General features: G+C 48.1%; 1 protein-coding gene across 3 annotated transcripts in view; it reads left to right on the top strand.

The window, feature by feature from the left end:
- The window catches only part of COBL (cordon-bleu WH2 repeat protein), a 278487-nt gene that overhangs the window by 230783 nt on the left and 21737 nt on the right, over positions 1 to 25967 (top strand). For all 3 annotated transcript variants that reach the window (XM_032430638.1, XM_032430635.1, XM_032430636.1), the window contains 3 exons: positions 10428 to 10737; positions 22568 to 22662; positions 23691 to 25534. In XM_032430638.1, the coding sequence (XP_032286529.1) occupies positions 10428 to 10737; positions 22568 to 22662; positions 23691 to 25534 (2249 nt within the window). The remainder of the gene's footprint in view (positions 1 to 10427; positions 10738 to 22567; positions 22663 to 23690; positions 25535 to 25967) is intronic.

Here is a 25967-nt window from a genome sequence, read left to right as displayed (position 1 = left end):
AAGAAAGAAAGAAAGAAAGAAAGAAAGAAAGAAAGAAAGAAAGAAAAGAGTTTTCTTTTTTCTGTTTAGTTTTTCTTAAAAACACCTACTGAGATGTTTTATTGTAGTGACAGTTTTGTCTGTACTCAGTGATCGCCACATTTTGGTATAACCAAAGGATGGGGGCCTGAGGACAGGAAGATGAGGGAGAACCCTTGGTCAAATGACAGATTCATTTAATCAAAACAGGGAAAAAGGAAGATCTAATTTTCTGACAAATTAAAATGGTTACTTTTATGAAAAACTGAGTATATAATGGATGGTAACAACAGCTCTATATAAGACTGCAGAAATGTTCCTCATTCGGTCACTTTGATGCCAACCTTAGATCAGTAGCAATGGCTAAACAGGATGTTTCAGAAAGCTAAGCAAAAGTAGACCACACATTTTGTTCTCTAGGTGATAAGGGATAGATCGTGGAAGCAACTAGTGGAGGAAACGGGCAGTACTTTTCTTAGATTGCCTATCTGGAATGGCAGATGACTCACCTTTGCTTCATGCCAGACCTGACTCATAGTCAATTCAAAATCGAGTCCCTTCGCAACCTTGGAAAGTCCCTGAACGTCAAATTTTCTGAGGTGTTGATTAAATACAATTCATGTGCTTTAATATTCTAGACTACCTGGAGACAGGGTTTCTGTTTTGATGACGAAAACTAAAGCATCAGCTTTGTTCTTGCCAGCATGAAGTACACACTTCCTTCAGAGATGAAGCCCCAGAAAAGTATATGTAAGAAAGGACTGAGCTTTTTTCTAAAAGGTAGTTTAGAATATACTGAAATCCCTGGACAAATGGAATCAAGATTTGTTCCATAGAATATGGAAGAAATTCTTTTCACTTAGAAAAGTTTACATGTAGGGATTCTCCCTAAAATCCATTTCTTGGTGAAAGAACCTTAATTTGGCTCTTGCCTAACAGGTGATTTTGTGTGATTTTGAATGGACTTGCCCCTTTAATGGGCCTGGCAGAGTAAGTTTCTGCAACATGTACCCTCAGGGATAGATGAAATAATTTGTTGGCTGGGGCTCCTTTTATAATTTGCAAAGTAGGAATAATGATATCCACACTGCAGAGGGCATTGGATTAAACTGCAGGTAGGTAAATACCCATCTGGACAGTGCACAGTGTCAACACCCAGCCACCATTGTAGGACTTTCAGATGTCAATGTTGGACTATACTATCTGGTAGTAAGTAGCCAATGGTCTAATATTTTAGGCAACCCTTAAAGCCAGATATCAGGGTAAAGGAGGAATCCTGTGTCACTATTTGCTAAAGCAGGCACATGAGAACAGAATGAAACTTCAGTTTTAAGATGGCTGAACTTAGCTGAAGGACAGTCAACCATTATAGCTGCTGACAGAAACTGTGCACCTCATCCCAGGGGAGTCCTCCCCAGAAGGTGACTTCCCTCTCTGCCTAGCCCAAGTGCCATAGGGATTTCTACTGTATGCTAAGGAAACAGTGATGTTCATATGTGTGAAAGAAATCCACTTCCTACTGTTACTGACACCCTCATGTAAACACATGAAAGCAGTCAAGAGGGGCACCTGGGGGGCGCCTGGGTGGCTCAGTTGGTTAAGTGACTGCCTTCGGCTCAGATCATGATCCTGGAGTCCCGGGATCGAGTCCCACATCGGGCTCCCGGCTCGGCAGGAAGCCTGCTTCTCCCTCTCCCACTCCCCCTGCTTGTGTTCCCTCTCTCGCTGTCTCTCTCTCTCTGTCAAATAAATAAACAGAATCTTTTTAAAAAAAAAAAAGAGGGGCACCTGGATGGCTCAGTCCGTGAAGTGTCCAACTTTCGGTTTCAGCTCAGATCGTGATCTCATGGTCATGAGATCAAGCCTCATGTCAGGCTCTGCACTCAGTGTGGAGTCCGCTTGAGATTCTTTCCCTCTCCCTCCCCCTCTGCTCCTCCCCCCACTGGCATGTGCATCTCTCTTTCTCTGTCTCTCTAAAATAAATAAATAAAATCTTTAAAAAAATAAGCAGTCAAGAACCACTAAGCAGTTTTTTTTTTCTTAATGCGTGAAAGAGGGGCAACAAACTGATCAGAGGAACCAACCCCAAAGGAAGTAGAGTTAATTTAGGAAACAGAATAGAACTTTAAATATTTTTTGTCATTGCTTCAGAGAATTGTAATAAATTATCACATACATAAAACAAGAGCAAGTGAATAAATAAATGAATAAAAGAACATCCAAAAGTTCTTGGAAATTAAATACAGACACATTTTGGTGAAATTTTTGATATTCATAGATAAAGAGGAAACCCTTACCAGCTTTGAGAGAGAAGGTTATATAGATAGTTCAAAAGAACCGTGGTAGCATACAGGTTCTCATCTGTGAGGCAGGATGCCAGAAAAGAAGGGACTGAGAATACAGTCTTGAAGAAAGATTGTGACCTGAATCTTGCTTGGATTTAGCCATACTGATTGTCAAGGATGTGGATTAAATGAAGACTATCTTCAGACACAAGAAGGCTTAGAGAGTAAACTGGATCCAAATTAGATTGTCCTGGAAATACAACTACTGAAACATGTAATCCAAATAATGGAAAATAAATCTAGAAAAGAGAACCATGTGATATGCAACTGTCTCATTTCATAAAAGTTCCTATAATGGAAGCCCCGTAATGCAAAATAGACATATATTTTTAATTTATATTTTATATTTACATACTATACTTATAATTATGTTATAATTAATTTGCATATTATATATTTATATTATTTATATATGTTATATGTCTAGTTACTATTTTTTTTTTAAGATTTTATTTATTTAATTGAGAGAGAGAGAGAGAGCAAGCAGGGGGAGTGGGAGAGAGAAGCAGGCTTCCCGCTGAGCAGGGAGCCCGATGCGGGGCTCGATCCCAGGACCCTGTGATCATGACCTGAGCCAAAGGCAGACATTCAACCGACTGAGCCACCCAGGTGCCCCTAGTTACTATATTAATAAATACATTAATGTATCTAATATTTATAGTAAATATATTTGACATTATGGTATTTATATTTAATAAATATTGTAGGTATATATATGAAAATATCAGGGCAATTTACACATTGATTAGACAGAACTCTTTAGTTCCAAGAGACAGAAACATGTCTTGAACTAGTTAAGAAAAATGGGTTTTTGTGGGAGTTTTCTGGCTCACATAACTGGGAATTCCAAGAGATGAATCCTCATTATGGTCATGGCTGAGTCCAGGTACCCAATTACTGTCATAGGACTGTGTTTTTCCCCCATCTGTGGATAAGCTCTCTCCATGTGCTAGTCCAAGTGACTGCCATTTATCCAAGACTCCCCCATTCCATTGACTCCAGCCCAGTGAGACCACCTTCCCCAGGAGCTCTGGTGGGAAGGTCCAGAGACAGGCCTTGATTTGTCTGGCTTAGGACATTCTTTGGCTCTACTATTGTGTGCACAGTTTAAATTGGCCAGATTTTGGTTCATCTCATGCCCACCCTCTGTGGCCAGGGGTAGGTGGGGGCGGTTGTTAGATATTCCCAGATGTTGAGAAATAGGTTAGCCACAGAAGGGAGGAATTCACTTAGTACTAACAGGGAGGGGGACGTTGGGGGACAGACAAAAGCAGCATCTGTTGCCTATATATGTCCTAACAGAACAGTGATTGCATCACAGCCCTACCTTACAGTGGTGGAAATTGAAATTTTCTCTGCCCATTTCTCTGGGCACATCAGGATTCTAGGATTAGACTCTAGTGAAATAATAGGTTGACTGATACCAAGAATATATTACTTGACTCTTAAGAGAATCCAGATCTATTTTAGATCCATAGTGCTTTCAAAGTCTTCATTATCCTGCCTTCTTGAAGAAGTGTGTGTGTGTGTGTGTATGTGTGTGTATGTATGTGTGTGTATGTATGTATGTGTGTGTGTGTATGTGTGTGTGTATGTGTATGTATGTGTGTGTGTGTGTGTGTGTGTGTGTGTGTAATAATGCTTTATAGTGCACTGTTATCCACATCATGCGATATCTTTGAGAGGCTCAGGTCTGTGCAGCTTTTGGACCAGAACGCTAATGTTAGTTAAATGTTACCTAGTGCCCATCCAAATAAAGAAGCTGTCATTTTGAAGAGGAATGAATACCTAAACTTTTGGGCAAACTACCTAAAGAATTAACTAGAGGAAAAGAAGGTAGGCAGGATGAGGGCCACCAGTCAAGGCAAAATCCATATAATGTGGTGCCAGAGGGTCTCTACACCAATCTCTTCACTCTCTTCCCCCTGAGCATTTGCACACGTGTGCCCCCACATGGACACGGTACCAGGCAGCCCATGAGACACCAGAGAGGGCAACCACTTTCGACAGAACCCGACACTTCCCATTCGGTCTCATGTTTCCATGCTTCCGCCCATTCTTTGATCCTCCTGTCCTCCACCTGCCCACACCATGCTTGTTTCAAGATCCTGTTCAGTGGTCACTTTCACGTCCTCTCTAGTTGGAAGGAACAACACCACTTCTGTCTTCCTGGAGCATTCTCCATGTGCTCCCCACCCCAGCTCTTAAACTGACTTGTGTGTGTCAGTGGGGTTTTTTTTTAAGATTTTATTTCTTTACTTAGAGAGAGAGCATGAGAGAGAGAGAGAGAGCACAAGCAGGGGGAGCGGCAGGCAGAGGGAGAGGGAGAAGTAGGCTCCCCGCTGAGCAGGGGGCCCGATACAGGGCTCCATCCCACGACCCTGGGATCATGACCTGAGCCGAAGGCAGACACCTAACCGACTGAGCCACCCGGGCGCTGCTGTGTGGGTGGTTTTAACCTGAGGGAGGCATTTCCCTGGGAGAACACCGAGACTTTCCAAGGGAGTCCATTCCCAGAGGTTATGCCTCTGTTTTTGTATTTGTTCTTCCAAGTGAGGTGCCTGGGAGCTCACCCGGGGGCAGTCTCAGTGCCAGCATCGCCCCGCCCCTTGTAGGAATGCCCTTCTCCTCCCTCACAAAATACAGGGGTAGCACTCAGCCATCAGGAATCCCACTTGGGCGTGGTTCCCTGAGATGGGCAGACCTATTCTTGGTGCCTGACAAAAGGACAAATGGAATTCTTGGTAGAGGGTTGATCAGGTAAGAAATCAAAGGACTTGGCAGCTGATCCTTTTGAGCATCAGGTGATTTCCAAGCCTTCTTTCCAACCAAACTGACAAAGACTCTAATCGAGTCATTGGATCACAGCTCATTAAGCATAAATTTTGTGACAGATCAATTAAGTGATTTATACCGGACAAAGAGTTTAAAGGCTTAATTGCCGTCTACTTACTCATGTGAAGAAGGCTTCCTGGTGCTTAATATCAATAAGAATGAAAAATGTGAGCTGCCATTTATGCCAAACCCCGCCTCATGCTCGTGATAAATAATCCAGTCATTTTAAAGGAATTAATTGAAAAAAAGCCTCATCTAGCTCACTATGAGATGCCCTTTCAATGAAATTTTACCTTTTTGTTTAACAAGTGTCAAAATTTCTAAAACATATATGCCATTTGTATTGACTGCTTTCTGTTAATTATCACAGTCATAACCACTCCGTGTCGAGAAAGAATTTTACACTGCCATGTTCTGGTGAGAGAAAATAAAAATTAAATTTTAATTTATATACTGAGCTGAGCTTGGAGTCGGATTGAGATTCTCTCTCCTTCTCCCTCTGCCCCTCCGCCCACCCCACTCATGCTCTCTCTCACTCTCAAAAAAAAAAGAAGCATTTTTGAAAGTATTAATATTTACAATGCAGTAGAAATTACATCTGTTGCAACCCATTGAACTCATGATGGAAATTTTCAGGTGTCAATTAAAAATGTTAGGAGTACATAGTGGTTCAAAATTATTGGGGGTTGTGTGTGACAAAATCAGCTTGCACCACTGGTTCAGGGGCACTTTGCCAGTAGCTCCCTTATTTTTCCCTTTATTCCCAGTACCTAGAACATAGGGAACTAAGTCACAGTAGATGGAGATGAAGGATGAGCATCACTTATTGGCTATGGATGGTGTGCAGAAACCATAGACATCAATATGAGATGGGGAAGAATCCTTTCTGTGAGACATTTTCTCTGGTCCATATCAATGTGGTGGAAATGACCCTTGGGAAGTCTCCCTTGGTAATGACCAGCAAGTGAGCAAAATCATAGGATACATGATCTTTCATTTGCCTTTAATAAAATCACTCAAAAATGAATCTGTTACAAAAGTCCTTGGGAGATCCTTATATTTAGTGTTTAAAATTTTCTTTGGTGACTTTGTAACAGAAAAATTCAATGAAACTAGTATTGAACAGAACACGATAGTGTTCACCTTGAGGAATTGAGAGCCTTAAGTTAGCATTTTCTTCCTTACGTCTGAGCTAGAGAAATTTCCTGAAGCTCTCATTTAGATCGAATGGCATTTGAGCCATAGGATTATAAAATTTAGGTGGAGGACAATGAAATGGTTAGTATTCCTTATTCGGGTTCTATGGCTATTAATTTGGAAGAGAATTTGTATTAGGCTTCTTGCTAACGACAAATTAAGTGTGTTCTTCGCATTTGCCAAAATCCTGCCATGGTAACTTTTTAGCTCCAAAAGGTTGTTCACGCCTTAAGAGAAGAGCAAACTTGCCAGCGAATTAATTAACTCAAAAATCATGAGCTACACTTTTAGGGCCAACAGAAGATAGCCAAAGGGATGTCGACATTGTTGTATTCCTTTATAATTCCTAGTCAGTCACCTGTCAGTTGTTCGAAGAATGTTTGCATCTTACATTCTGATTTGGGATTTCAGAGAATGATAGTATTCTGTGTCCAGAATGGATTTTAGAGCTCATCAGAACCCCCTTATTTTACAGAAAGAGGAAAGGCTGTTCCAAGAGAACTTGGACCTCAATGTAGGATTCGGGCTCTTAATCCAGCCTTAATCCAGCTGCCCCTGGATTTCAGGCTGGGGTCCCTGAAGCACTGGCTTCACGGAACCAGGGGCTAAGTGAGGGAGATGAGGGGCGCACAGAAGGATCTCGAGGGCCCCAATCTCATGACAGCCAAAGCAGCCCCAAGCTTTTATGTTTGGGGCTTCTGTTTATCGATAAAGAAAAAACAAGTCTCCTGCACCATCCATCATCTTATTCAGAAATTGTCAAAACATGTTACAGCTCACAGGGTTAATAGCAGGAACCAGCCCAACGGAGGAAAGACATGAAGTCGGGGCAGGGTGAGTGAGGTGGGGGTATCTGATTCCAAGCAGAGATTCTCAGACTGACAGAGCTGACTGCAGACAGACATGAAAACCGCACTGAGCCAGGTTGGAGCCTCCCAGGAATGTTCCTTCCCATCTCCAAATCGGTGCCATCTTTGACAGCTACCCCAGAAGTGTGGCAGGAAGTCGCTCACATGAGTCTGAGCCCTTGCACGTGCTGCTCTCTCCTTGGCCTATCCCCTGGGCTAGGTGCCCACATCACTGCTGTCGTTCTGTCCTCCCGTCCTCACCCACACGTCCCCACCACCCGCTGCATGGGGCATTGCTCCCGTTCCTTCTCCTCGAGCATTTATGCACCCGTCCTCCCGATGCCTGTATGACCACCCTCTTGAGAGCAGGGCACCCTTACCCGCTCCTGCCCAGCACGAGCTCCCTGGCCCCCCACATGGTACATGTTGGGGGGCCCCTCACTGAACACCTGTCCAGTGGGTTCAAGGATGCAGTTACCCAGGCCCTGGAAGGCAATCCATGAGAAGTGGAGGGCTTGCCTGGGCAAGAGGGGAGCTCCGGTAACTGCAGTCTTTACTGTATATTGTGAAAACGGTTTCACACGTAAAGGCTCAATATAGATTTCTCACACATTGTCAATTTAGGTTTGCAGTTGGCTTAATTTAGAACAGTGACTTTCAACTTTTTTTTTCCTCAAAACTTCTGAAGGATATAAAGGAAGCCCAGACGAGCATTCTGGATCTCATAACTGGAGAGAAAGGGGGTGGGGTGGGCCTGGAGCCCCCCATCCACCAGGGATGAATTCTGAGTTTCCAGGGCTTGTGTCAGGAGAACGTCCGAGCCACAGGCGGGACCCGTTGAGAGGTCGGCTTCAGGGAGCAGACCCCGTGGGGTTACTTCACACTCGAGAGGTGACTGCTGGGGTGGGAAGAAGGGGGCCACAGCTGGATGGAGCCCCTATTTGGTACCTGCTGAGTGTTGACCCCTCCCTCTGACCAGCCAGACCCACTCGACCTGTGCAAAGGCACCTAGAGTTGGTTTTGGCATATGGCACCGTCGGTCTCTGTGTGTGTGTCTGTCCCCTCATAAACCATGTGTCCCCAAATTGCCGAGACTCTTGGACCGGAAATCTGTGTCCCAGGTGCGATCACAGGGCCCTTCCCATCTTGGCACACGCACCCCACCCCACCCCAGCGGTGGAGACACACCAGGGCCATTGCACCTCGGACATCACATTGAGCCCTCCCCACAGTCCTACGGTGGCCCATGAGCCCACCTCCCAGACAAAACTGAGACCAAGGGATCCAGACCCCTGCCTGGCCACCATTCAGCTGCTCTGCTGGGATTCGAACGCAGGTCTCTGTGACCTGAAACCTTTATGCTCATTCACCGTGTCCTATACCACATAGAAGAGAAAGTGTGAATTTAATTGACCTACTTGTTCAGCGACAGTGACCAAAGGGAAGGCAGGCAACAAGGGTCTGGCTTGGCCATCTGGGCTGCCGTTGATGGCTGGGCGGTGGAGCCCCACTGAGGGGGTCCCCGGACTGACACGGTGGGGTGGAGTCCCCGGCCGTGTGGGCAGCGCGGCTGGGAGCCGCGCGAGGTGCGACAGCTCATCAGCAAACCCCCCGCAGCAAAGGTCTGGCTGGACTGGTCCGAAGGCAGCGTTTCTTCTCCACATCTACCCTCTCATGAAGAGCCTGGCCGCAGAGGCCTGGAAGAACGCCGCAGGAAGGCGGGCATTGTTAAAAGCGTTCACTGCATTCGGACACATTGCCTTGTGCACTTCTGCTGCTTCTCTAAACAATTCCTCCTTTGTCTCCCGCTCTTTACTTTTGAGCTCGGTTGGGAAATGTCTGTTTTGTTTGGTTTGTTTTAATTTTTGTTCTTTTGTTTCTTTTATTGTTCGGGATCTCAAATAAGCCAACCCCTGAAGGAATGGTCTCCTTGGCGCTCTTTTGGGCTCGTTAATTCTATGTTGCCAGCCTGCTGTCCCGACGAAGCCGTGGCTGAGGTTGAGGACAGGGATGCTGGCACTTGACTCTCGGGGCTTGATTATATGAAGTGAGCACCGGGGACGCCGATGGCCGGTATTCATGTCAGGCATCCAGCAGCTATGTGTTGGAGGAATGGTTCTGAAACAAAATACAAAATAAAAAAAAAAATTTTTTTTTAAATACTAAATAAATAAGCAAAATACACTGAAACTCTAACACAACATAGTCCTTCCTTCCTGGCTCACCAGGGCTGAGATACTGAAGTTTAAAATCTGTTTCTACATTAAATTAAAAGAAGACAGCCCTGCTGCGCAGCCGGTCCAGAGTTGCGTACTCCTGTCCTTCTCCCGGGCATGGAGCGTTCCGTGACCTCAGAGAAACTGGAAGCTCACTCTGCTTACATGCTTAATGTATCTATCCCTGAAGAGCTTGCTTGGTAGGTGTGCCAAATGGCTACAGTGTTCCCCCATCATTCATATTTAAAGTATGATGGAACTCTGGCTCTGATCCGTGCAAATCTCTGCATCTCATTCTTTCAGCTGCAGTAAAGCTCACTTAAGAGCTCAGGGGGCCAGAGGACCTCCACCAAACACACTTTTGTTCTGGTTCTTTTTCATTTTTCTTGGAGGTGAGCCTCCAAGATCACCTCTTCTTTGGACCAGATCTCCCTGTCTCGCATGTAAAAATGAAGGGGGGAAAAATAAATAAAATAAAAATGAAGGGGGAGCCAGATGCCAACAAAGCGTACCATTAATACTTTAGGTCAGATTTCAGATGTTCGTATCAAACATTTGTCAGAAGTTCCCGAACAGTATTAGCTATTTCTAAGTCTGTTTATATTTGGAAATGATTATTTTTTTTAAAGAACTCATTTTAAAACAACTTCAATGAAACCAAGGCTCAGGCTGGAAAGAATTGCATTCACCACGTCATTCGTATGAATTTTTAAATGTGCTTGCCCATAGTCAGATACAGGATAAAAATCCAAAAGGCTGATTTGTAATGTGATTTTTGAGGGAAAGTTTTGCTCTCGATCACATATATGCCTACAGCTCCCTCCGAGTTAAAATATTTCTGGAGGGAGCCATTGCGTTGGAACGGGTCTTGCTTGATTCCTGGCGCCCTGAATCCCAGCTTCCAGGTGAGTCAGGCAGGCTGGTGTAGAAACATGCTGGCTGACCTGTCCTTGCCGTGTCTTGTCCAGTGAGCCTGCCCCTGGGCCCCAGCAGTCCCTGCGGCATGGACAAGGTCCCGCCGGTGCTGTGTGAGGCCGAGGAGACCGTGTCTGTCAGCAGCTGTTTCGCATCAGAAGACACAACTGAAGACTCTGGAGTGGTGAGCTCCCCCTCAGACATCATCTCCCTGGATTCCCAACACGACAGCATGAAATCCAAAGATAAGTGGGCCACAGACCAGGAAGACGGCAGTGACCAGGACCTGGCTGGAACCCCAGAACTGGGTCCCCACAAGAGCCCCACCTGGGAGAGGAACGGCTCTGGGAACTGGCATCCAAGGTGAGTCGGGACAGCTGGAGAGGGAGGCTCCATCCTAGCCTTGGGAGGAAGGTCTTCTGTTCACGGTGACCCAACCAGCAGGTGCCCTCCAAAGTTGCCACTTCCGGATGTGGGGGTTCACTATCCACAACCATGTCTTCAGGCTCTTTGTAGACATGTAGGTGTTTATAAGTAATACCTAAAGATTGGCTTGTTTGTTTTTTCTTTTATGTAAACGGTACCATACGCTCAGTGTCCTTTCTCACTCAACATCGTGTTTTTAAGATCGATCCATGATGATACGTGTCTTGTGAGTTCATTTATTTTTCTGCTTTTTAATTAATGGGCACTTAGGTCATTCTGGTTTTCCACACCACTGGAAACAATGAGGAAGTTGGACTTTCTAGAGGAGAAATTATTAGACATTCAGAGAAATTCATCCTCAACTATGGACTCTTGGCAAATTGCTCTCCAAAATGCTCGTCTGGTCTGCAGGCCCTCCAGTGGTCTCTAACGGCCCGCCATCCGCACTTGCACTAGCACCTGCCATCAGAACACCTCTACTTTTCCACGCGTGCAGGTGTCCAATTGCACTTCACGTGCTTTTTAATTTAGTCTTCTGATTAGTAAGAATGAGCATCTTGGCCTATGTGTATTAACACTTCGATTTTCTTCTCGCATGACTTGCCTTTCTAGAGACTGCCCTTTAAAAAAATTTTTTTTTAATTTTTTATTTTGAGAGAGAGAAAAGAGAGAGAGCGTGCAAGAGTGGGGAGAGGGACAGAGGGAGAGGCAGAGAGACAATCTTAAGCAGGCCCCACACCCAGCATGGAGTCTGACTCAGGGCTTGATCCTACGACCCTGAGATCATGACCTGCGCCAAAATCAAGAATCGGACGCTTAACAGAATGAGCCACCCAGGCACCCCCACAGACCTTAAAAAACAAACAAACAAGAACAACAACAAAAAACTGGATCTTACTTTTTTTAAAAAAATTCATTAATTTCGGGATGCCTGGGTGGCTCAGTCAGTTAAGCGTCTGCCTTCGGCTCAGGTCATGATCCCAGGGTCCTGGGGTCGAGCCCCACATTGGGCTCCTTGCTCAACCGGGAGCCTGCTTCTCCCTCTGCCTGCTGCCCCCGCTGTTCATGCTCTCTCTCCTCTCTCTGACAAATAAATAAATCTTTAAAAAAAAAAAATTCATTAATTTCTTCTTAATCTGTAAATCAGTTCTTTACTACACACAGTCTTTAAGACTATGCCTTGAATGTAGCTTTGTTTTCTCTTGTTGCATAAAAATTGCTTTTTAATTTTAATATTCTTAAACGTGTCCCTTTTCTCCTGAATGTGTATGGTCTTTGCATATTTAAGAGACCCTTCTCCTACCCTGAAGGACTAAAGATTATCTGAATTTCTTATACAAGTTTAGTGTTGCTTTCTCACATTTGGGCTTCTCAACTACCTGGGTTTATTTTCGGGTGTGATGTGAAGAAGGAAATCTATTTTTTCCCACTGACTCCTAGCTCCACTTTGGATTACGTACGTGCCCCCGGCGCTCTGTTCCATAGCCCTGGCTTACCTGTCTGACACGTCCCAGCACACTGCCGTTGTCCCTTTCTTCGTTCTTCTAAGAAGAAGGTTAATTCTCTGCGGCCCATCAATTTTTTTCTTCACCCTTTAAATAATTTTAAGAACAAGTCACGCACACAGTGTTAATGAAATAGTAACAAAAAGTAGAATGATCCCAACAAATTCGCGAGTCTATCACCAAAACAAATGAATGCCTTTGTGTTTTTCGTGTTTTGTTCCTACTTTGTCCATATGAACACACAAATCTTTACCTGGTTAAGTAATTGTAGTGTCAGTAATAATTTATTTTGATTTATTTTTACCTAAGGATTTATCATGAGCATTTACCCATTTGTTAATTACACTCTAATAATTTTAACGTATAGCTCATCAATCTTACAGGCCATTTCAAGACCAAGTTTGTATTTTCATTTGACAGGAAATTAAAAAGTAGCAGTTGCTCCCCCCCCACCGCACACACACACACAAGGTGTGTTAGCCTGTGCTGTTTGCATCTATGAGAGCCGAGAAAAATTATGGTATTTCCTTCTTCATCCATTAAACATTAAAAAAAAAAATCACTTTCTACAGTAATCCCCAGGTCTGTTCTGTGAGTTTGCGTGGAGATTCCACACCCCGAGCTCTACATCTGAAGCTAATCAGACATTTTTAATTCTGGCCCCTCAGGATGCTCATGTTAGTCATCGTTTGCTTTGCTGGCATTGACCCCTGATGTAAAATCTTGCTGACTTCTATCCAAATATGAGAGTTAATGTTGCCTGTGGCCACAGCCAGGATAATCATGGAGTCTTTGGAATTTGCTGCTTTATCCCAGCAGGGAGTAGGGCATGTTTTTCTGCCCTAATCTCTGGGGTGCCATGGAATTTGAGAGTAGCAAGGCGGGGAGTGAGGGGGCTCTGACCGACCCACAGTGGGTCCCCCAGCACTAAGTAGTAGCCTAGTCTTTGAGAGTCCTCATGACTTTGCAGAGCCTTGTGCATTTGCTTATGCATGCACAGATGATGCCCCCTACCTCTCAGAGGTGTGGTAAGCCTATAAAAGCCCAGTGTGCGTGGCTCAGTACACATTGCCTGTGTATCAAATAGGATACATTGTCAAAGTTACTACTGTTAGTTTAGGAAATGGGGCACCCAGAATTCTCTGGGCTTCCAACAGCCCAGCAGTCTAACGAGGATGAAGATAGCCTCTGAGCCCCCCAGCCCTGTCTGTGCTGTCCCACTATCTGTCACAGAGTTGGGATCCCCCTCTGCCTAGGACTTTTCATGGAATGACTGTAGTTAGTGCAATATTGTGATTCATAAGAAATATCTATTTGGTCATCCAAATGACCAAAACATATGTCTCATAAATATTGGTCTTCATCCACAGTTTCTGGCTCACAGCTCCCAAAAACCTTGGAATTTCCTGAGTGTTGAGAGTGATAAAGGTCTTTTGTTATGTTAATGAGATGCCTTTTGGAAAGCACCCTTGGGTGGGGGCTGGTTGCCAAGGGAGCCAACCAAGTGACTAAAAGGGAGAACTTTCAGCTCCACTCCCTGACCATCCTGGGAGGGAAGAAGTGCTGGAGGTAAAAAGCCAATGGCCAGGGACTTCCTCAATCATGATGATGCTATGAAGCCTCCATAAAACCCCCAAAGGACTGCATTGGAGAGCTTCTGGGTTGGTGAGCACGAGCAGGTTGGGGAGAGTGTCTTCTGGCTGGAGAAGCATGGAGACCCTGCCCGCACCTCTCCTTATGCACCTCTTTTTCTGGCTATTGATTCATATCCCTTCTGATGTCCTTTAAGAACCTGGTCAACCCAAGCCTTTCTCTGAGTTCTGTGAGTCATCCTGGCAAATTAATTGAACCTAAGGAGGAAGGTGTTGGATCCTCTGTTCTGTAGTGGTCGGTGGTCAGAAACAGGAGGCTGGGGTCTCAAGGGTGGGGGTGGGGAGCAGCCAGGTGGGACTGAGCCCTCCGACCTATGGGTCGGATGGTGTCTCTGGGTCCGTAGGGTCAGAAATGAGTTGAATTCTTGGACATCCTGCTGGAGTCAGAGAAATGCTTGCCATTGTACATAGGTCAACGCCCCCGACATCTGTATTGAGTCTGGGAACACCTGAGACGTTTCTTTTGCTGGAGTGCTCTCCACTGACAAGTTAGACTGACTCAGAGACTGTGGTGTGGTGTATCACATGTTTATTTCCAATGCGATTTTCCATCAAGCTCAGGGTGACGGAGAAGCAGGTAGAAAGCTGGGGTTGCCAACTCAAAGGCTCACAGGGACCAAGCAGATAATGAAGGTGAGCGGCCACAGAGGGCAGCCCCAAAAGCTCAGCCTTCTCTCGAGAAAGCAGCCTTGCACCCTCCTTCCAGACTTACCCGGAGGGATCACAGACCCAGCATGGCCGGCTTTTAAGAGAAGCCAGAAATCCAAATTTTTATGTGAGGTCTCCCAAGTTTTAAATGTTGGCAATCAAGTCAGACATTCAGAGCCAAACCAAACACATCTGCATGCTGGGCGGGACCCGCTCCCAGATGTGCACTCCACTGAGTATTAAGGGGCGCCCTGGCCCTTCCTCCTCTGCCTGCTTCTTTTCCAGCTTTGGAATATCGTAGTTGCTCAGGTTTCTCCTGTGAGAGAGCTCTTGAAAAATATCTTCACAGATATGTGTGGGGACTCCTTCTAGCTTCCTCTTCGTGAAATATGAAAGTCTCTTACAAATTCTGCAGGAAAGCAGCCTGTTTCAATAGCCCCTCTCTGTTCTGCCTCCAAATGTTCCTTGGGATAAGGCTCTGTTAAGCAGTTTTTGAAATGCTGTTCTGTGCATTCCATCATCCCACACTGTCATGCCGAAAGCCCTTGCAAGTACTCACTTGTGTTGCATGGGTATGGAGAGAACACATCTCGCTGGATGCACGTGGTGCGTCCCAGTGCGCTCTGTTGTCCTGTCTGCAGCCGTGGGCACGCCGAGAGCATGCACGAGCAGCAAAAGGCAGGGAAGGCTGGAGGGGGCAGGATGAGGTGGGGCCAGACCCAGGGGTGGGGGAGCCACAGGGACTGGGCCAGAGGTCCAGTCTGCAGAACTCGGGCGCGCCAGGCCAATTTCAGGGGTCCAGACCAGCCTGTGGTCAAGTTCAGTGGGATGAGAACCCAGGCTGGGGGGTTGGCAGCCCCGGATCAAGCTGAAATTGTGTGAGAGCAGAACCCACCGCTGTTCACAGAGCTGTGGCCTTGAGCTCGGCCTCCTGGACGGAAGACCCATTTCAGGGAGCATCCTGCGTTCAACAGGGATTGAGAGAAACAGTAAGGTAGAGCAGGTGTCCTGACATTCTGCACCCCCGGGGTGGAGGGAGGGGGGCAGGCAGGGCAAACACAGGCCTGGCACCAGCACTCACTCAGCACTTCGCATGTGCCCCTGAAGCGGGTACCTCACCCCTCCTCCAAGGAGATGGCACCCCTGTTCTCAGTGCCGACTGCTGGTCCCCGGATCCACCCTCCTGGCTCTGCCCTGCGTGATTCTGATACCTAGTTTCTGCGGGTAATAAAGGATGTTCTTCTTGTGTGGCCAATAGCAATGATCGGGGCACGACCGTGGCCGTGAGACCAGTCCATCCTCTGAAGGCCAGGCCCTGGAGGCTAGGGCAAAGCAGAAGGCACCCTCCCTCTGGCTGGGGGTGCATTCTGAGAGGTGGCAAAGCCGTCCCCACACTCTCAGCCGACCCCCACATCATCAGCTTGTAGCATCTGCACCCTGGGGCCAGTCCCCAGGAAGATAGGGAGCGTTTGTGGTTTTCTGCTTTGCCGGAGGACCCTGTCCTTTTGCCAGCCTTCTGTTACTCAGGTATTCACAGAGTACTGGTGGGAACAGCGCAAGACCCTCCGTGACCTGAGTGAGAAGACCCAAGTTTGTAAGCCCTACCGAGTTAGGTCCCCGTTTGCTTGGCTATTTCTCCTTTCTCTGCACCCTGTAGACATCAAAGCCATCTGAACAGCTTTGGCTAGGGTTGCCTCAGGGCCCACGCTGACAAATTGGAGGCCAAGTGCGATTTCCTCCAGGACTCCTGGCGGGTTGGCCTCAGCTGAGGGCGTCCTTCTGAAACTATTCAGCCCAGTGGCAAAGTTCACGGCTCTGTCCCCGGCAGTTGATTTAGAGGCTCCGCTCGGGCTGCTATAGCCACCACCTCTTCAGTGACCCCATTGGCTGGGCTCCCCCGAATGCCCTGCGAGCCAGGGTTTTGAATTAAAGAATAAATACCAGTTTTCTAAAAAGAGCAAGTGTGAGTGCTTGGTAATAATTGGAATACCGTTTGTGCTCTGTGATCTGCAAATGATATGTTTTCCATCAAGTCGTTCGGTTGGATCCAATTATCATCTTCTGTTGCAAAATAAGTCTGTGCGCTCAACGCAAACTTGGGACAACACATTCCCAGCGTTTTCCTCTAAACTTAGTGCAGCCAGTGAACAAGCTCAGGGAAGAATTCAGCCCAAGAGCACAGGAACAGCACAGATGCACAGGTGATGGGCACCCCTTATTTTGGGGACACCTGAGAGTGGCCCCGTGCGCAGCTCCGCCCAGGGCAGGAGTCATTCCACTGGGACCTACATTTGTTTAAGCATCTCCTCCCAGATGCATTTCCCGTTTGTGTATGGCCTGGGCCAACATTCCTAAAACTTAAAGAACAAGTCTACGAGAGGAGTAAAAAGTCTAGAATCAGACTGCCTGAGGTCATATCTGCTCATCGGCGGCGACTACACTCTTGGGCCACTGACCTGACCGCGTATCGAATTCCTTAGCACGTGGAGAGATGGAGGACCTCTACCCCTTAGAATAGTGCCTGACGTGTTGGCAGCCTTCAAAAACTGATGGCTGGAGTTGTTAGTTGCTGTTGAAGTTACTATTCACAACTGCCTGAGAAAGAATAGAAATGTGATTTGTTGATTTGTATGCTTTGTATCTATCTCTGATCGCCCGCCTCTTTAAACTTCATAGCGCCTTCAGAAAGAAACTAAATGTGTCTATGTACATTTGTGTGTGATAAGGGGAGAAAACAGAGAGGACTTTGCCTCCTACCCACCCGCAGGGGCATCACAGTGGAACGTGTGTTATTTCTAAGCCTATGAATCCCGAAGGCAGTCTTGCTGTAATCAGACAATGTATCTATCAGAGTATCAACATCATGGGACTCTAAATTCCAGGGTGCCTTTGGGAAACATCCGGGCAGAATAGATGAGAGGTTGGATAAGTGGGTTTCAGGCTGTGTTGGTTAATGGTAGGACCCCACTGAAAGCAGGGTTAGAGCCACAAAGGACAGAAGGTGCAGCTTCAGGAGAAGGGAGCCCCCCAGTCTGGCCTGCCATCCCCCCTCACCCCCCATCCTCTGCCGTCCCCAAGTCCGTCTCAGCCCCACTTGACAGCAGGTGGTAAGCATGAGGACATTAGCAGTGAGACCTGTGGGGCCCTGTAGGGCATGAGTTTCTGGTCATGTCAAGGAACTGAGGGTTTGCGGGGCAGCAGAGGGGCTGGAAGAGACGGGGTCCTGCCTTTCCACTGGCTGGTGCCAGACTGGGGGGGGGTCCCAGGACTCTACAACCTCAGGAACTCTGTGACCAGCAGCGCTTAGAAGCATCTCCCACCTTCTAGAACCCTAGAACTTTGTGACGGGAGAGCACTCAGAAACACTTAACACATCCTAGAACCCAGATACTTTGTAACTATGTTTGCAAAGGAGCATTTAAAAACCACTCCAAAAATACGTACATACATACATACACACATAGCATGCCAGATCTTACAGAACTGTGTTGCTCCATACAGAAGCTCTGGCCATGTTTGGCTGCTGAGCCCTTGCCAGGCGACTGACCCAAATGCAGATGTGCTGTGAGTGTAGAAGACACAGACTTTGGGGTGAAGAAAAGAGCTCTTCATATTAATTACATGATGATACATAATGATGATAATAATGTGGCTTAAGTATAGGGTTAAATCAAGTATACTAATTAAGGTGTAATAAAAGTGAAGTTAAATAAAGTACTTAATTAAAATTAATCTCACCTATTTTTCTTTTTTTTCTTTTTTTTTTTTTAACAACGAGATTTTAAATTACACATGTGGCTCCTATTCTATTTTTAGGGGACACGGTGATTCTAGAACTCTGAAGCTCTGTAAATACAGGAGCGCTGTTAAATGGGCTGGGAAGTGGAGCACATACGACTGTCATCAACTAGATTTTCCCAAGCTTCTTGCCTTTCGTTTATCGAGTAATTGTTTTGAAAATGCATGAGTCAGTTTGGTTGTCATCAGCAAATTGAATCACTACCTGAAAGGGACATTTTTTTCCCCTCACACTTTATTTTTTAATTCTGCTATTGGATAAATTACTTAAAGAAAACTCTTTTAGCTACATCAAAAAGAGAAATGACCGGGGCACCTGGGTGGCTCAGTCGGTTAAGCGTCTGCCTTCGGCTCAGGTCATGATCCCAGGGTCCTGGGATGGCCCCCTGCTCAGCGGGGAGTCTGCTTCTCTCTCTCCCTCTGCCCCTCCCCCTGCTCCTGCTTTCTCTCTCTCTCTCAAATAAATAAATTCTTAGAAAAGAGAGAGAGAGGAAAATGACCTCACAGGCCTGAATGGATCAGAATCAGCCCATGCTCTTTTATTCTTTCTCATATAAAATGACAACAAAAAACCAAAACTTATTTATCCGAGGGCTGATTTGACACGACTGCTCCCAAGTGTCCTTTCACCAGAAGCTGGCGAGGCCGTGCCATGGGCCAGATGGGGGGCTCGGTCACCCTGATGCCCTCGCCCCCTGCCCTTCATCCCTCACGCCGGACACAGCAGTTGGCTGCAAGCTGTGTTCTCTGCGGCCACACTCAGTGTGAGAAAATGCTGCTGATCGTGTTTATTCAGCATGTACAACCCGCTATCAGAATGTCTGCGCTGTGTTTGTTTGCTCTTCGTTTTTCTTGGTCTTAGGCCAAAACAGACTGTCAACACAGAACCTATCTGAAGACTGGGGTGTACGTTGGGGGTGCGGAAGGTGCCCGGGAGAGGAACATCTGTGCGCGTTTACTTTCAGCTACAAAGAAGCGGACGCTTCTTGCCAGCTATCGACTCCAGGGACACATCTCGGGCTCTCCTGCTAAACCCACAGAATGCTGACCTCCAAGCTCAGGGACGAAGTGCTTCGGACTGGTTTTTGCAGGGACAGAGGAATAGTCACAATCCATGGCTAACCCTTTGGGAGCAAGTAGATAGCGGTGGATGAGGAAGGAAAAGCAGATATCGCTAAATCTCTCCCTCATGAAATTTTACATTGCCCAGCAAAACAGATACGTTGACGTTGGCTTTGACTTTTGCCAAAAAATCCATTGGCGAGAAGCCCAGGGCCCAGCGCGCAGGGACCCCTCTGCATTGTATCACAAGAGGAGGCAGCTGCAGGAGCCCAAGTGGGTCAGCAGCCTTGGGAACAACAGCCCAGCCAAGGACCCTGGACAGACCCTCCCTCCCAGGCTGGAGGCTCCCATCATGTGTCCACTCTGTCCCCTTGGGTAGGCAGGGCCCCAACAAACCAGGCCCACATCGGAGGATGTGGTCAGAGGGCCATGTGAGGTGCGAGGCGGGTAGAGGTGGAATGGGACTGAGTGACCGCATCAGGGGATTCTGTGCAGTGTCGCTGAGGCAGGCAGAGGAAAGGGGGCGCAAGAGAGCAGAAGCCGGAGGGATCGGACTCAGTGTAGGGTCCCCAGACTTCCGCAAGAAGGCTTGGACTGGGGAAAGGTGGGGAACAGCTGAGGAGCCCCAAGCCCTTGGGGTTTGGCTACCGATGGCTTTTTAGGGGGCAGCTCAGGCTGGGGCCTGGCCCTGAGGAAGATGGTGAAGTCCTTGTCTCTGCCACCCTCTATGGTTGTCAGGCTGACAGCTACTCACTGGGTTTGGTAAGCACTGATAACAAAATAAAATTGTAAACATAATGTACTATGCAAATCGTGCATCATATCACAAAAATGTGAACTACTTTGCAAAAAAAGAATTCTCATTCATGGTCAGAAGGGCCCAAAGGATTATTTTAAATTTGGCCATTTAAAATATTGCCTATCGGGGGGCCTGGGTGGCTCAGTCCATTAAGTGACCAACTCTTGATTTCGGCTCAGGTCATGATCTCAGCGTCGTGGAATCGAGCCCCACGTCGGGCTCTGCACTCAGTGTGGAGTCGGCTTGGGATTCTCTCTCTCTCCCTCTGCCCCTCCCCCTGCTGTCTCTCTCTCTAATAAATAAAATCTTTAAAAATATATAAAAGATTGCCTATCCTTCAAGCTGTTTTGTACCAAAATGAGCATACTTCTAGACAAAAAAGGATAAAATACTCACTGTAGTTCATTCATTTCAACAAATCCCAGTGGTTGGTGGTGGTTGTCTAAATTTCTACCGCCCTTGTCCATGGGTGTGTGCTGTTTCTAGATCATCATGTTCCTCCTGTACTTATGTCTTGATTTCTTCACATAACATGCTGCCGTAAGTATTGATCTTCTTCTCCACATAGACTCCAAAATCGACTGATTTTAGCGCCCTTTGAAATCAACATGCAGTGTTGCTGGATATTTTTTAATTCCTCTCATAAATTCGACACACATTGATTGTTGTGTTTCTGTTTCGCTTGCTATAGGATCATTTCCTTAAGACAAATTATCAAAGGAGACTCGTGAACCAAGGTTCTTACAAAGTTAAAGCAATGTTTTTGTTTCTCAGTATGCATTTCCATTCCTCTCGGGTAGCAACAAGTGTGAGGGTCTCAGCTTCACCGCATTTCATCAGGTTGCAATGACTTGTTTCTAGTTTAACATTTATAAAACAATAGCATTAGTGGGATTTTTACTTTAAACTGCTTTTTAACTCTCATTAATATCACTCTGTTCTCATAGAGCGATGTGGTTTAGCATGCTTTGAAGTAAAAGCAAGTACTTTGAAGCAGAAGTGCATGCAGAATTTTGTTTAGCTGGGCTTTAAGCATCCCAAATGAAGAGCAAGCATTATAAAAGTACCATTTTCAGTTTCGAATATGATTTTATATAGCACTATGCATCTTTTTTCTCTGCCACATATTTTGTTAACTATGTAAATTAAATGTACTTAAACCATCACGGTCCATGAAAGAGAAAAGCACAACTTTAAGAAAATGCATCCAAGCAACAGCAGTAGGAAAGGGAGCCTTTGCTCTGTTTGGTCCTCATTAATTGGCCCACAGGCACACACAACCAGCCCCTTTTGTCCAGCTTGTCAGAGGACATTAGCTGAGACTAATCTGGAAGCCGCTTCCTGGCTCCCAAAAGGACACAGCCACCAAGTAAGAAAGACTCATTTATCAGAACACAAACTCTGCTATGTAAGTGAGGATTGTGGAAAGCATATTTCATGCATCATTATCTGGGCCTGAGTAGCAAGGATGGAAATTGGTCCTCAATTTTAACAATCAGTGGAAAAGACCTTCAGCTTTCACTGAAGCTAGACAATTGCCCTCGACATGTCTCTGTTCTCTACGCAGCGAGAACAGAGACAAGAGCCCTTGCAAAGGCTGCATTGAAATCGTTTTGGCATTAGACGTCCTGTGGATGCTATTGTCCGAGTGACGCAAATAAGGCGAGTTCCGGCTCCCCTCAGCAGGCGGGTTGACATCTTCCTAGATGTCCAGGTGGCGGGGGCCACAGTGTGCCACTGGACACCAGACGTGGCCGGCTCTCCCCCAGGGTTTGGAGCCCACGTGACCTTGGGCGGCTCCATTAGTCTCTCGGCACCTGGTTTCCTATCTGGAAACAACGAGAATACTACCTGCCTTGAAATTGCTTGTAAGGGTTGTAACAAGATAATTTGTGCAGAAGCCCTGTGTCTGGAGACTGGCTGTGCAGGCCGCACCTGGAGCAGAAGGACGGGGGCAGCCCTCCCTGGGAGGGGCTTCGTCCAGTCTTGGGGGGACGGTTATCACGGTCCCTGCGGTTGTAATTGTGGCTGCCGGTCACACGTGCATGCGCATGCACACACACGCACACACACACAGCGCACACGCACACACGCGCTCACGCACGCACATGCACACGCACACACGCACTCATGCACGCACACCCGGACTATGTCCCGGCAACCCCGAGGGCAGCAGGACCCCGTGAGGACAGAACTGCGTGAACTTGGCTGTGTGTCGTGCCTTCCTCGGGTACTTCCAGAAGAGAGTAGAGAAATAAAGAATAAGAAATGAATGCCCTTCCTGTCTCTCTGGTCTTCCCTAGACCTGAAGCCGCTATAACCTCCAGTGGTGATGAAGGCCTGTTTCTCACCGGGCAGTTCCAGAAAACCCTTGAGGAACTGGATGAGGAGCTGGAAGGTGAGCGCGACCCTCCATCCTGCCACAGCATTAATGTTGTGTGGCCGTAGACTCCGGTGGTGGTTTTTTTCTGGCCACGCTTGGCATGGCTCCATGAAGGAGAGTTCGGTGGGAGAAACCCAGTTCCGCCTGAAGAAAGCCTGGGTGTGAGGGGCGGGCCGGGGAGCACAGCCTGGGAAACGCTGGGTGACAGAGGCGAACAGCTTCCCTAAGACTTGCACCCCTTTGCTCGCTGACGTTTGGCGTACCTCAAAGGGAAATCCAGTACGCACCGCCTCAGCCGGGAACCCGTTTATGGTGGAGCGCTTGCTGCTGTACGGGTAGGTTTGGGGAGGTGATACTCTAAGGCCAAAGCAGATGCAGATGATCTCGGTAGAGAGCCAAGGAATCTTTCAAACAAAGGCCCACGCTGACAGTAATCTAGAAGGTAGGCGTTGGCCATGCCTTCAAACAGAAACCAGAAGGAAACGGACTGCAGAGCCGATCCACAGTCTGCTCGCTTGTCGGCCTTCTGTCCTCAGAAGATGTGCTGGACAGAGTTGAAAAGGCTGAATCGGTCGTCCTGTGTCCCTCTGGCTGTGACCGCGTGAGCGGCTGCGTCCCTTAGGGCTAATTCTGAGGTGCCCAGTTAGTCATCTGCCTCTTAAGAAGTTAAGGCGTGAGCACATCACCCCGTGTGGTTTGTGGTGCTTCCGAAGAACACGAGTAAGCTGAAGGTCAAAACCCAAAACTCACCTCCGTGTTCCGCGCTGAGACAGCGTTTCCAGGGGGCAAAATGTGGTACCTGAATGCCTTACCTTGAGACATCGCGGCTGTGCAGAGCTTCTCCATCGAGCCATCAGAGTTGAGACTTGGGCCCCATGCATGTGCAGGTGACAAATTGGAATGGCACTTTAAAATGTATGTAAATAACTTACCCAAAAATAACCTCAGGAAAATCAAAGCCAGGGCGTGATTACACTAAGTAATTGGCTTGGGAATCATGCCAGCGATGCCAATCTGTGACTTGTGTTCGTCCTTCTTTGCAGAACTGGAAGAGAGCCCTGAAGCCTGCAGCAGCCTGCCGACCGGCTCTGTGAATGGCGTGTCCCCTCACTGCACGCCAGAAGCCACCATCCCCGAGTGTGATGAGGACACAATCCCAGTCACCTTCATCGGGGAGGTTTCAGATGACCCTGTGGATTCGGGGTTGTCTTCCAATCAAAACAACAATGCTGGTCTAGGGGGCATCGTGGACAGGGAAGCCCCCCCAACGCCGCGTCAGGAGAACAGCCAGCAGCGTGGAAGGAGGGCAGAAGTGCCCAACGCACCCGCTCCTCCCCACGACATCGGGGAAGAACGCAAACCCGCCTCGTCCAACCCCTGTGAGGCTGTGAATCTGAATAAGATGGAGCCCAAGGTGACTTCTGCAGCGTTTCACCCGCACGGCCCAGATGCAGAGCTGAGTGGCGAGGAGCCTGGCTCTGCTCTCGGTGGGAAGATGCAGGCCAGCAAGACGGCGAGGTCACAGCCAGTGAGGGACAAGGAAGGTGAGGGTAAGAGTAGTGGCTCAGCACCACCATCCTGGTATCAACGGGGCCAAAACCCAGGGGGAAGTTATGGACTTAAATATGGCCTCACGACGTATAAAATTGTCCCTCCGAAATCAGAGATGAGGTGTTACGACAGAGGAGTCTCGCTCTCAACGGGTGCCATTAAGATTGACGAGCTAGGGAATCTGGTGAGTCCCCACGCCGAGGGGGGCAAGACCATAGCCCTGTCGCCGTCCGCCCTCGACTTGGAAACCCAGCCCATTGGAAAAGTCAAAGAATTCTGGAGGTCCAACTCTCTAGAGAAACACTCTGGCCAGCCCACAGAGGGCTTCACCAAGAGGACCCCCACTCCCTCCACACCAGGGAAGCCACAGCCTCAAGAAAACAGACTCCAAACAGAGCCCACCTTCCCAGACCCCAAAGTGACGTCACCCCCACAGCAGTCTGCCCGCCAAGAAGAGGGGGGACATCTGGAGGAGGGCAGAAGCCGGCCACCCACGGCTGCCCCTTGTCACATCAAAGTGCCAGCAGGGAACGCCACGGAAGTCCCATTTCTCAAGCCTCAGAGGAGAACATCCAGTCAGTACGTGGCCTCTGCCATTGCCAAGCGGATAGGGCCCCAGAAAGCCCACACCGGCCTGGTGAGGAAGCATGGCCATGCCGAGGAGACCCAGGAAGGCGGAGCGCCAGAGCTGGCTGGACAGCCTCCCGCTAGGACAGACGGCACAGCCCCCAGCCCGTACTCAGACACACGCTCCCATACCTATGGGGGAGCCTCGGCGCTAGGAGCCCAGCCCAGAACGCAGGTCAGCAGCCCTCCTGGAAAGCTGTCTGCTCCAGACTGTCCTGCTGGCGTCCACAGAAGTCCCTATGTCCCGCCCGTCACAGCTTCCCAGAGGGATCACGTTTCTGTGACGCAGAGCTGGAGCCTCAGTGGAAGGCAAAGCACCAGCGACCCCAGGACCAGCTCAGCATCTGCCCCCACATGCACACTGGACGGTACAAACGCCCCGCCTGCCCGCTCGGGAGACGATCAGACTCCTGGCAGGACCCTGGTGAACGGCTCCAGGTGGGGCCCCATCCACGCGGAGCCTCCTCAGTCTCCGAGAGGGTCCGGCACGAATAACCATGCCGGACAGGAGCCCCTACAACAGGAGGAAAAGCCCAGTTTGTCGTGCGCAGAGGTACCCGAGACCGACGGTACGCCGTCCCCCAGCATCTTTGGGCCAAAGAAGAAATTCCGACCCGTGGTCCAGAGGCCAGCACCAAAAGACACGTCGCTGCACAGTGCTCTCATGGAAGCCATCCACTCGGCGGGAGGGAAGGACGGGCTTCGCAAGGTGAACGGCCGGGCACCTGTCTTTAGGGCACAGGCTCCCCTTCCACACCCACGCGGGTCCTCGGGGGCCTGGGGGAGGGGCGGGGCCGGCGGAACAATGAGCGGGATGCTCGGGGTTAATTTCCACCAGGAGTTTCTTCGTCTCACTGCCTTAGAGGATTTAGAACCACGAAAGAGACAAAAACTGGTTTGGGGTTGTCCCCACTGCCTTTAAGCCCCTGACTCTCCTGGGGAAAGATGTCGACAATAAAGTGTCCACATCTGGGCCCAAGGGAGCGGAGAGGTAGGGGTGGATCATCCCTGACCGGTTCGTGAACGAAGGCATGAGTCAGGGAAGACTCAGGCCAGGACCGCTCCTGCCTGACGTTCCTGCATCTCCGGCAGCTCACACTGTCATTGTTGAGTAGCAATAGGGACAGTTTAGGAACTCCCTC

The sequence above is a fragment of the Phoca vitulina genome, unplaced genomic scaffold (assembly GCF_004348235.1).
Source record: "Phoca vitulina isolate PV1807 unplaced genomic scaffold, GSC_HSeal_1.0 scaffold44, whole genome shotgun sequence".
Classification (NCBI taxonomy): Eukaryota; Metazoa; Chordata; class Mammalia; order Carnivora; family Phocidae; genus Phoca; species Phoca vitulina.
Note: the sequence above shows the minus strand (reverse complement) of the source record. Positions and strands in the feature narration are given on the sequence as shown.